Source organism: Coregonus lavaretus (assembly GCF_964263955.1).
Source record: "Coregonus lavaretus genome assembly, chromosome: 22".
Classification (NCBI taxonomy): domain Eukaryota; kingdom Metazoa; phylum Chordata; class Actinopteri; order Salmoniformes; family Salmonidae; genus Coregonus; species Coregonus lavaretus.
In genome coordinates this window covers 21,887,285-21,899,814 of record NC_140009.1, presented here as the reverse complement: position 1 = coordinate 21,899,814, position 12,530 = coordinate 21,887,285, and the positions used below count along the sequence as shown (strand labels likewise).

Sequence of the window (12,530 nt, the reverse complement as noted above, 5' to 3'; positions counted from 1 at the left end):
CTTTCTCCTTTCACCCTCTCCTCCTCATGCTCCTTCTCTCCATTAGAAAAAAGACAAGGTAGGAGTTTTGTCTTTGCATGATGCCATCACCCTGATCAATGCTTTATTTATGCCCATACGCCTGTTCTATTGAAATGTTTTCCTACAGGGTTGACACAAGTTTTGGATAAGTCTCCTCAAATTGGCTAAATTGCGAGAAGTTGCCCTAGTTACCTTAAATTCACAAAGTTTCGTTTTTTGCTCACTTACTTACACTCCTCATGTCCTAACCTTTGCTCTTCTTCACATTTCGGCAGACATGCATAGTTGACATGTACGCCCAAATAGGTAGACTAAATGTGTATATTTAATATAAAGTAGTAAAGGTCAGTGGTGTGGTCTATGGCCCTCTAAATGTGCTCCTCAACCCAGAGTTGACGGCATGGTTTCAGTCCTACTAATTAACCTCTAAATCATTTCCTCTGTAAAAACAGTTCTCACTTTTGAAGTCTTGAAATTTGCTTTACTAGTTCCTAAGGAGATATGACATTTAACACTGTTCGTACAAAGGTGTTGATTTCAAACAGTCAAGGCTAATGCTAACCAAATACTAACAGGGGTGCTTTGGAATGTGTGCTGTTTCACATCTTGGTGCCAGTCATCTGCACGCTTAGCTTTTTAACAAGGACTTGCTACTGCTGTTCATCTGATATACTCCAAAGCTTATATCAAAGATGCATCATTCCTCCCTTCCTCTGAAGTAATCACTGATCTGCACCGGTTTGGATGAATGTTTTTTTTTTTTTTTTTTTCTACCCTTTTACTTTCGCCTATCCAGCCTGTTCAGATCAGTAATTCAATTTCTTTGCCAGGAAGGGTGCCTTTTCCTCTCTGGAAGTATTTTAACATTTCCCAATGCTCAGAACCACAGGAGGGTCCTCGAAGTGACATCAAGGTGCTACAGTTCAATGCCTGAGTTCTGGAGAGGAGAGCACTAGCCAACCTTTGACTGGAACTGCCAGTCTAATCAGTTTGCTGATGTGTCCTCCTGTAGGAAGCAGAAGAGGGAGTGATTTCTTATGAGGACTGTGGAGTGAAGCTGACTGTCTCGTACCATGTCAAAGATCTGGAGGGAGCTGCCCAGCCACAGGCAGGAGACAAGGTACTGAAAACCAGTTTACAAGTTAAAACAAACAAACCAGTAAAACAAGTCAACACTGGCTCAAATGTGCTTTGTCGAAATGGCAACATACCAACCCCAAAAATATATCCTGGAGTTGGCTGTTTCTATTTGGTGTAAATCCAACCTTGTCTTCTAGGTGGAGTTCTCCATCAACGAGGTAAAGAGGACGGGCCAGCAGAGCGCGGTCACCATCAAGATCCTCAACCGCACCGTCAACACCAAGAGGCTGCTGGGATACATCGCCACCCTGAAAGACAACTTTGGCTTCATTGAGACGGCCAATCACGATCAAGAGATCTTCTTTCACTACAGGTACAACTATTCAACGCAGGAAAGCTACAGTGTAAAAGATGTTGGTTGCTATCACATTAGATGTGTCCAAAAAATAATTATCCAGGTTTTTCATGCTGCCTGTATCTGTCTGTACCAGTGAGCTGTGTGGAGACATGGAGAACCTGGAGCTGGGCGACACTGTGGAATACACCCTGTCCAAGGGCAAAGGAAACAAAGTCAGCGCTGAGAAGGTTAATAAGGTGGCAGCAGGTAGGCAAGACAATGCTCTAGTCATTTGTTTGATTTTGCACTACAGTCTGCTCTATAGTGAAGCATTTATATATTAGTAATCAAAGTGTCTATGCTAATGGTGTACTGTTATTGCAGTGAATGATGTGGGGCAGGATGTTGGTGAGACTGTGATGCTGGGGAAGGTGGTGCGCCCTCTGCGCAGTGTGGACCCGTCCCAGACAGAGTACCAGGGGCTCATCGAGCTCTCGGAGGAAGGCACGTCTCCACTGGCAGTGGAGGGTTATGTCCATCAATTCAATGTTTTACTCTGCACATACTCTACAATAACCAAATGGCTAAATTGACCATTCATCTTGTCCCTCTAACCATTCAGATGGCACGAAGGGTCAGAATTACCCCTTTGGCATCGTGGGCATGACAAACAAGGCAGACTGTCTGCAGAAAGGAGAGCTGGTGAAGTTCCAGCTGTGCACAGTGGCCCAGACAGGACAGAAGATGGCCTGCAACGTTGTCCCCCAACGCAAAGCCCTAGTGGAGTGCGTCAAGGATCAGGTATCTGTTCATGCTTGTTGAAACAGGTGCAGGCAGACAGGATTAAATTGCCTTTAAAAATAAGCCTTTTATTTATTTTTCAAGTTTGTTAAGGAACTCTAACTTGAAGTAATAAGGATGTATCATTTGTTTTTGGACTTTCTTGGTGTGGCTACCCATGTTGAGTGCTATGCCTATTCAATCTGTACTGTCTTGTCTCCCCAGTTTGGTTTCATCACATATGAAGTTGGTGAGAGTAAGAAGCTGTTTTTCCATGTCAAAGAGGTGCAGGATGGCTTGGAGCTCCAGGCTGGGGATGAGGTGGAGTTCTCAGTCATCCTCAACCAACGCACAGGGAAATGTAGTGCCTGCAACGTGCGCAGAGTCAGGTATTGACCGCAGGGGGTTGTACTAGTACCCATGAAGTGGGCTAAAATGTTTTAGAAACTGAGGTATTACCTAAACTTGCCCAATAAGGATGTCCGTTTCGTGGATGGCAGCCAAAGTCAATTTAACTGAATAAGTGAAATTGAACCTCTAGCCTCCACATTTACTAGTCATGTCTCATTTATGACCCAGTTATCCTAAACCTAGACGGTATATTGTTGGTTAAAAAGCTGTCTTGTTTCTCTACCACAGTGAAGGGCCTAAACCGGTGGCAACCCCCCGTCCCGATCGCTTGGTCAACCGGCTCAAGAGCATCACCCTGGATGATTCTAGCGCCCCCCGCCTAGTCATTGTGAGACAGCCCCGTGGCCCTGACAACTCAAAGGTACACACATTTGAAAGCATAATGCTGTATAATAAGTTCTGATTGATATTTAAGATGTGTAAAGCGTGTTGCTTATAATTACCGGTCTCTTTTGTTTTGTACCTAGGGCTTCAACGTGGAGCGGAAGACCCGTCAACCGGGTGTCATTGACTGAACAGTACATACCCCACCCTGTCTGGAATAGGTGGGCCCAGATTTAGAAATGCAATCCCAGAATGGAGGACAACAATGGAAAGGGAATTTTGCTGTCTTGCAGAAACATGCTCTTACACACATACATACTCTTGACAGGCACACATAAATAAGCATGTGTAACACCTCTCCCTGTTCCATCACCTGCAATGGAACCCTCTCATTCCATTTGTTCCCTGCCGCCCATGTATGATGTACTTGATACGGTTTCATACTGCAGTATACATGGAGTTTCTCTCCTGAGTGTGTGTGATTGTTGTGCATAAGGTGTTTTAGAAATGGTAGAGGTTAGATTTGTTTCCTTTTTTTTTCTTTTTTAAGGGTTTCTGTTCCCCTTAAAATCAGAGTGATGGTTGTGTGGCATTGTCTTGTCCCCATCTTTGCTGAATCCGCTTAAATGTCTGGAATTCTGCACCTGAAACCAGTTGTGGATGTGGGTTGTGTATGTATGTGTTTGTGTGGGTTGTGTGTGTGTGTGGGCATGTATTAGAGCTCACCTGCTTATTTTCCTCCATTTGTTCTCCCTCATTTAAGGAAACTAAATTATTCTCATTTGCCAATGGTTTCCACTATGCTTTCCTACAAAATGCATAAAGCAAAGTTCCCTTCATAAGGAGGATCCTGTTTCTCATATGTGTGGGCTAAAACACAGAGGCTATTTCTCTGCTCGGTTTTTTTGAGCAGTTTTGAAACACTTTATCCAAGAGCTGGAGTGAAAGCATGGTGTTGTGATGTATGTGAATGTTTAAGTCACTATATGATTTACTTTGAGAAATCTGGAGCATTTCAATACCTTTTCGGTATTCACACGCTCCATAAGCAATTTCCCCAGGTGCAGAATTCCTAATGGCATCTTATATCCAGCAGTTATTTTATACAATGTATTTTTTTTTTGCACATCTTTCCTTTTTTGTTCCATTGAATCTCAATATCTGCTAATGAATAAAATGAAGTAAAAATAAGGTCCTCTGTCCCCAGCCAACCGCCAAAATATTAAGAACAATCTTGGGATGGCTTTTTTTCTAGTAGAAATAATACTGGTCTGCATCCCAAATACCTGTGGGTGGAAATATACTGTATGTAATGTGTGCTTTTTTCTTAGTGAAAGATTCAAACATCACAATATAACAAATACATTTTACTTAAGTAAAAGAGGGGGAAAAGGTAACAAAGTATTAGAATTAATCTTAAGGATCAGGATATCTATTATTGTGCTTTAGTGGCATTGGTGGGTGATCTGTTGTGCCTGAATGCACATACGGGAGTTAGTCTAAATGAATTTAAACTGGAGATCACTGGGTTCCTCCTGAACTACACAGATGCTCTCCTATGTACTTTTGTTAATGGTCTTGAATGAAACAATTGAATTAAAGTTTTATGAAAATTACATATGGCGTTTGTCTTTATTTAAAAGAAAATCGAGGCAGTTCAATCTTTGTTCCTTAAATACATAGTTTGTAGAATGTATTTTACTCAATGGCAGTAAGAGTTATTTGAAGCTTTTTCTTTGTATAGGCATGAAAATGTCATTTTTTGGGGGGGGGGGTTTCAGTGCAGTAAAAAAGGAAATGCTGTTCTTACCTCTTTCAAACCAAGGTGCCTGAACAGTGGAACAAACTGAAGATTAAAAGATATTCAGCAACTCTTGGTAGGACAAATTTTGCAATTTTTTACAGCCATAGAACCGTCAGTATAGAAATGTAAAACTGAGAACAAATAATGTATCATGAACACAGGCTATATTGTTTGGTTTTTACAGATAAGTTTCAGTTCTTGCTCTACCTCTTTTCAAACTCTGGTGCTGCCCAGATGTATCATTATTTTGGAGAGATGCACAACCCTTGGTTGTGTTTCTGGATTTGGACTCTGAGCTTCAGACCAGCATGTCCACCAGTCCTTGATCTGGTTTGGAGGAACTAAAGCATGAGGATGATTGGAGTCCACTCTTGGAGCAAACTTCCTGTCAGTATTTACCACACGGACTGTAAGAGATCTTGATTGATTCAGGGCCTTATTCAGCCTTGTCCACCCTGCAGCAGCCGGAGATGTGGCATCTTGGCTTGGAACATTCACTTGCTCCTCTTGAACAGTTCTCCTGTCCCTTGAGGAATCAAGTCCTTGCATTTTGCATTTGTACTCTTCCAACTTGGCCTTACACTCCACAGCTTTCACCTTCATCTCCAGGAACTGTTCCTGCAAGTCTTTCTCATATCCCTCTTCGGCCTTCAGCTCATTCTTCCAAAATTCCAGCTGCTCTGCCTCCTCCCCAATTTTTTGCTGGGCCTCTTGCCTGGCCTTTCGTTGCTCCTCCAGCTCATGAATCTGGCTATCCGTACAGGTTATTTGGACCTGCAGCTCTTTCAGACTAGCCTGTTGGAGAGCAACTAGTCCTCTTAACTTCCTTTCTTCATCAACCATCTTAAGGGCACTGGTTGGATTCTGCTGGCCCTCAGCTTTTATCTTTGCCATGCTAACCTCTGGGTGTTTCTTAACATGTTGGATGTCCTTACCCTCATCAGAAATGCATAGGTTACTTTTCTTTCTGTCCCTGCCCTGGTCTCCCATGCAGCAGGAGATTTGATGGTGCTCAGTGGACTTGGCACTCTTTTCTCTAAATTTGCTCTGCAAAACCCCAGGAGTGGAGGGATCCTTGGCAACAGTGACAGAAACGTTCAGGGAACTACCATCCCTTTTGACAGTGTCCTTCCTGCTCCCCTTTTTGCGGCCTGATTGGTTCACTGCGCCCCTTCCTAGGCTCTCCAGCCATCCCCAAGCCTCATCCATCAGGGTCAGGGACTTTCTTTTGGTCCTTTTTGGTTCTTCTTCATGTGGCTGTTCGGCTTGTTGCCGCAGGCACGATAAGGGCGGTAGGCTTTGACGGTGTAAACTAAGCCCACCGCTAACCCTTTGTACTTTGCCCCCAGCATCTGCTCTCCTAAGCTGAGGGCCAGCCTCGTATCTGCCGCCTTTCCCTCTGCTAGGCCCTTCCCAGAGGGATGGCCCGTTGTGCAGCAGGGTGAGCTGGATCTCTCTGGCCTGCTGTCCGTACTTCGCAAGAGACTCCAGAATCCGTTCATTAGGTGTCACATTCCGCTCAAACTCTTTGAATTTCTCCTGAAGTGTGTAGCGCCCAGGACGACCTAAGCAAAGGAAGATAATTGGGATGAATTTATTACCTGAAAGGATTGATTTGGATTAGAAATCATGTAAAGTATACAGTGAAATGAGACCCTAAAATATAAATGCTGCCAGATGTGTACTCACCAAGGGATTGAGCCAAAGCTATGACTACTTCCTGGCATGTGGTTTTCTCAGTAACTCCACAGACAACACGTGGGACCCCCTCCACTGATACCTTAACCTCCATTCTTAATCTGTATTCAGAAAATTAAGGGATGAGAACAAAATGAAGCATTACTGTAGGTGCTGATGTCTCTAGGTAAGAGCCTCCTTTACTGCACACACTCAGGGGAAGTGGTGAAGACAGACTATTGACCCTCATTACCATTTTCGGTAATCAGTGTCTGCTCACTGTCTTGGCCAGCTTTGTGGGCAGTCAAAATTACATATTTGTAAGTTGAACGCAATCATCGAGTTGGAATTCACAGTATTTTCAAATTATGCCTAATGATACTCAAGGAGGTAAACAAACAATTCATATATTGAGGGTAAAACTTAATAGTTGAATAAAATGGTATCAAAGACAATGAACAAAGCATCCAGTTGCTAGCATAATTCACCTATTTGGCTTCAAAAGTAGATGGTTGGAAGTTGGACATTTGCTCAAGATAATTGTAATAATCGGTTAGTTCCGATGCCAGAATATCACATACATAGACTGTTAATAAAATGTGCTACCTACCTCTTAGAACCGATGCTGGGAGCCGTCCACTATGCTGAAGGCACAATGCTCTGAAAGGGATAGAAACGGTCTTGTGAGGAGCACAGTGGAGTGAGTAAGGCCAATTTGAAGTCCCTTGGGTATCTACTACTGCAGGGAAGTTTATGATCCCACTCGTCTTGCAAAAAAAGATTGAGGGCTGATCTGTGTGAAAATTGCTATAGAATGTTTGCTATAATTATGCTTAAATTGGCATTTTGTTTGTCTCTTACAGTACTTGAATACAATGGATAAATTGACTACTTCGTATGCATTGTATTATTTATTTATTTTGAAAATGCCATTGTTGCGTAAAGAACAACTCAACATTAATCTTATTTGGGTATAAATGAAAATCCAAGCTGACGAACTCTTAGCTACTTATTTTGTTTGAGGTAACCAAATACTATCAACATTGGTTCACTTGCATCAGTAAACTGTCAGAGATATTTTGGGCTCTGAGTGTTTTTGTGTATCTTTCTGACAGGAAGGGGGATCTCTATCGGAACGGAATATATAAACATGCTGGTAAACTGTTCAAAGCTCCAGTACGCCAAGATCTGGAACATTCCACAACTGTTAAATGATTTGCCTTCAATTGACCAAATAGTTTTTCAGGTTTTGAGTCTCCAGCCTTGTCAAACAATACAGTAATCCCACATTAGCTACTGACCCTTGTTCATCATGAATCTTGACAGCAAAATACTTGTAAAATTACTTCCACAGCGCCCCTGACAAGTTGTCCCAACTAGTGCTCTGATTAAATGTTCTAGGGAATGGATATTCTTAAATCAATGTTATTACTGTCAATAACACCAACTGAATAGGACGCTCATACCATAGAAATAGAATCAATAGAACCGGCTTGGAACCTCTTACCCTGGCAATTTGACTGGTAAACTCATGGGGTACACTCGCAATGGCTGTCTGGTATTGTGATACAATAATTTCCATGGTAATGTAGATTGTTCATTCAAATGATGCTAACAGATGTGGCTCATGCAATGGAATGTATTTTTTTGTAATGTTAGTTGAGTTGATTCAACAAATCACAGCACAGATTGATGGGTACACTTGCTGCTTTTACTTCCTGCTTTGCTCCTATGGGTACACTCCCAGTGGTCGCCAGTCCACCGATTATGCCATCTTTGACTTGAATGGGGACGCTTGTTCTATCCATTCTATTTCTATGGCTCATACTGTACAAATTAAGCTTGAACTGAAAATATGGTGTTGGAAATATAAGCTTGGTCACCCCACAAGGGGGAGCAAAGGTTGTGGAATTTTTCCACTCACAATCTTAGTCTCATTAGTCAACAGATTAGTCATTTGTACACCAAATAAAATTGGGTAGTTTACATTATGTATCTAGTCTAGTGCACATTCTAGTCTAATTCACTCCTGTGCCAAAATTATTGGGACTGAGGTTTTGCATTGTGACACCCTTGAAGAAATAATAAAGATTGAAAATAGTGTTGTGGAATTGATAGTTTTGTCTTGATGTTCTGTGACACTTTTTAAAATATATTTTAAGTAGGCTACATGTGCTTTTGTTTTGGATAGTTTTGGGACAAGAGTGAATTAGGCTAGAATGTGCACTATACTAGATGCATAATGTAAACTGATGGAGTAAAATAAGTGGAACACCTGTTGTCAAACTTTACTTCAGCCTGTCAGGCCCTCCTCCCTAGACGGGTTAATGTTAGGAGAAATGTGAGAGTTGAAACTTAGAACACTTCCCATTCTGCCATGCCAACCACATGTCCAGCTGCTCCCAGCCTCATAGCTTAATGGTGAGCTACAGACCAGGACAGACAAAGAGGACAGATAGTTGAAAGAGGTCATGTTTGTTCACGTGTTTGTTTTCACTTGGTTGCTCGAGTCTAAGCGGTGTCTAAACTGTAGTCAGTAGTGTTAAGTAGAAGATTAGAGGAAGGTATTTGTTGTAAATGCATTAAATCTAAGCCAAATTATAAGACTGCTACTTGATATCCATTGTTCAGTTTTTTGGGAAGTTGGTTGTTCAGTTGGATTTGTTTGGAGCATTATTCATAACAAATTCTGACAGCTGTGATTTATTGCTTAGAAGTGAGATGGTAAACTTAACTCCAGAATGTGATGTGAACTCCAGAGGTGCAAAACAGTGGGCCCTCTACATAAGAGAGGCCATGGGTACGCATAAAATATGCAATAGGCTAATTGGTACTATTTTCCCATAATGTTGGGCTAGTGTGGCTCTTTAGTGCTATAGTTTAAACATTTTATGGAAAATGTGAAATACATTTTTACAGGACTACTCTCCTATGGTGAAAAAATTGCTTGTCTCATTTTGGACACGATATTTCCAGGAAACTTTGTTCATAAGGCTGTGCTCTCTTGTATATGCTTATTTTTACAATGTCATGCCATATTCCTTTGATAATGATCCTTCCTACGTCTAGAAATTAATTTATTGTGTATGTCATTCATGATAATGACAATAAAATGTACAGTGCCAATGTCCCCCACTGCCCACCTCCCTCCTTTCTACCCAATGTCCCCCACTGCCTCTATATGGCAAGATGTAAGATCTATCAACTTCTAGTGTATCTTTGTTTTCACTTCAACTTTCTACTTGTGATGTGCTAGACGCAGTGCTTAAGATTTTAGAGTGCAGTTTTATATTTATTTGCAAGTAATGCGGAAAGAGCTCATGTGTATCGTTATTGGTAATCTGCTTCAAGATGATCAGTTGGGACCAGGGATCAGTCCTTTATATGATCTGGTATTCATTTTTAGAGTATAGGGGAAACTGCTGTGCCAATGCCCCACTGCCCACCTCCCTCCTCTCTACCCAATGTCCCCCACTGCCCACCTCCCTCCTCTCTACGCAATGTCCCCCACTGCCCACCTCCCTCCTCTCTACCCAATGCCTCTATTTGGCAGGATGTAATATCTGTAAACTTCTAGTGAGTCTTTGTTTTCACTTCAACTTCCTACTTGTGATGTGCTAGACACCCTGCTTAAGATAAAAAATAAATCCATTGGGCTGATCCTTTCTTGCTGCAGCTTTCTGCTCCCCTAATTACATTTATGTCATTTAGCAGACGCTCTTATCCAGAGCGACTTACAGTTAGTGAGTGCATACATAGTTTTTTTATTTTTCATACTGGCCCCCCGTGGGAATCGAGCCCACAACCCTCGCGTTGCAAACGCCATGCTCTACCAACTGAGCTACATCCCTGCCGGCCATTCCCTCCCCTACCCTGGGCCAATTGTGCGCCACCCCATGGGTCTCCCGATCACGGCCGGCTACGACAGAGCCTGGATTCGAACCAGGATCTCTAGTGGCACAGCTAGCACTGCGATGCAGTGTCTTAGACCACTGCGCCACTCGGGAGGTCAATAATTTTGGAATCATTGACACTTATTTTTAACCTGACAATTATCTCAGGTGCTACCGTTAGGGTCTGGAAGGCTGCCCATGTGCTGCCTCACCACAAAGGTGGTGACCCCTCTAACATGAATAATTATCGCCCAATCTCTCAAACTGTAAGGATGTAGCTCAGTTGATAGAGCATGGCGTTTGCAACGCCAGGGTTGTGGGTTTGATTCCCACAGGGGGTATGAATTTTTTTTATGTATGCACTAACTGTAAGTCGCTCTGGATAAGAGCGTCTGCTAAATGACTAAAATGTAAATGTAAATGACTTGCCTAGCGAAAATGTTTGAATCTTTAATCAACACTCAGCTTGGATCTTTACTAGCTTTAAAATGTATTTTAAGTGTCAATCAGCCAGGTTTAGGCCAAGTCATAGCACTATATCTGCTCCTTCTTTGGTGGTTAATGACATTGTAAATGGCATGGACAAAAGGCAGCATTGTGCTGCCCTTTTTATAGATCTGCCGAAGGCTTTCGACACTGTTGACCATTCATTATTAATTCTTAGACTGTCTGAAATTAGCCTGGGTCAGGCAGCCTGCATTTGGTTTGAAAACTAACTGAACGACAGGACACTGTGCTTCTTCTGATGGTCTTGAGTCGATTTTGGGCCCTGTACTTTTTACTGTCTATATAAAAAATATTGGTTTGTCTGTAAGAAATTGTAACCTCCACTTGTATGCGGACAATAATGTTCTGTATTCTGTTGCCAAGGCTCTTTCAGAACTACAATCTGCTTTTTTTGCTTTACATAAAGCCTTTGTTGAACTGAAATTGGTACTTAATGCAGATACATGCATTATATGTTACTTTCCAAAAATTGATGTTTTATGATGATTTATGCATATGTACATTGGATGGTGCTCACGTTGATAGTGTCCCTATCTGGATTGACGAAAAGCTATCTTTCAAAAAGCATATTGAAGATGTATGTATTCAACTCTTAACCTACGAGGTCCGGAGCCTGCTGATTTTCTTTTCTACCTGATCATCAATTGCAGACACCTGGTGTCCCAGGTCTAAATCAATCCCTGATCAGAGGGGAACAATTAAAAAAAGGGGTGGAACTGGCTTCGAAGTCCAGAGTTGTGTTTGAGGGGATATGAATGCAGCTGCCACTGTATTGAAGCCACTGGATGCAGTTTATCATAGCACACTACGCTTTATTACGTGCGATAGGTTCAGTACACATCACTGCATTCTGTATCAGAAAGTAGCGTGGCCCTCTCTTAAGTCTCATTGATCAATGCTCTCTTTTTGTTTATAAATCCCTCTTGTACAAACTTCCACCATAACTTGCTTCAGCGTTTCCCAACTCCAGTCCTCCAGTACCCCCAACAGCACACATTTTTGTCGTAGCCCCGGACAAACTCACCTGATTCAACTTAACGAGGGCATGATGATTAGTTGACAAGTTCAATCAGGTGTGCTTGTCCAGGGCTACAATAAAGATGTTTGAAGGAGTAGGGAAACACTGCCTTGATTTTTAAATTACAGACATACAAGTCACCAGACCTGATCACAGGGATGGCTAACTCTGGAGATCCATACGGTCTCCACTGAGTTAGGTAGATCTGTGTTTATTTAGGCTGATTGACTTCCTTTATTTTTTACTGAGGAATGTGTTTGTTTTTCATGATCCTGTTTTGTTAGTTACTTTTCTTAAATTGCATGTTTTTAAGGCGTTGGAATTGTAAATATTGTGAATTTGTATGATTATGTGCAGGGCTCCCTTGTAAAAGAGACCTTGGTCTCAATGGGATTTCCCGGTTTAAAAAACATTTTCACAAAATAAAACCTCTCCTCTATACCCAATGTAACCCTACTTCCCAACTCCCTCCTCTCTCTACCCAGTGCCCCCCACTGCCCATCTCCCTCCTCTTTACCCATCTCTCTTACTTGATGTCTTTAACTGGCTGCACACTGAAATTAGCTTTGACATTTGGGATTGCGTTCTCTAAATAGATTTGTTTTGTCTTCGGGGGAGGGGGCTGGCATTGGAGATTCGGGAATGAGGTTGGGGCAGGGGCTCAGTTGTTCAGTGTGT

General features: G+C 42.1%; 2 protein-coding genes across 18 annotated transcripts in view; one reads left to right on the top strand and one right to left on the bottom strand.

The window, feature by feature from the left end:
• Positions 1–4,569, top strand: part of LOC311150361 (cold shock domain-containing protein E1-like) — a 29,593-nt gene extending 25,024 nt beyond the window's left edge. For all 17 annotated transcript variants that reach the window (XM_084187786.1, XM_084187785.1, XM_084187784.1 and 14 more), the window contains 8 exons: positions 1,034–1,141; positions 1,299–1,474; positions 1,593–1,705; positions 1,823–1,942; positions 2,061–2,239; positions 2,444–2,607; positions 2,858–2,990; positions 3,097–4,569. In XM_084187786.1, coding sequence (XP_084043912.1) covers positions 1,034–1,141; positions 1,299–1,474; positions 1,593–1,705; positions 1,823–1,942; positions 2,061–2,239; positions 2,444–2,607; positions 2,858–2,990; positions 3,097–3,144 — 1,041 coding nt within the window. In that variant the 3' untranslated portion in view covers positions 3,145–4,569. The remainder of the gene's footprint in view (positions 1–1,033; positions 1,142–1,298; positions 1,475–1,592; positions 1,706–1,822; positions 1,943–2,060; positions 2,240–2,443; positions 2,608–2,857; positions 2,991–3,096) is intronic.
• Positions 4,570–4,970: 401 nt separating this feature from the next.
• On the bottom strand, positions 4,971–6,549 carry LOC311150368 (ras association domain-containing protein 8-like; the record flags this gene model as incomplete). The annotated part of the gene is made up of 2 exons (XM_084187802.1): positions 4,971–6,322; positions 6,447–6,549. 2 exons carry the CDS (start codon positions 6,547–6,549, stop codon positions 4,971–4,973), a joined length of 1,455 nt encoding a protein of 484 aa, XP_084043928.1.
• Positions 6,550–12,530: the final 5,981 nt, after the last annotated feature.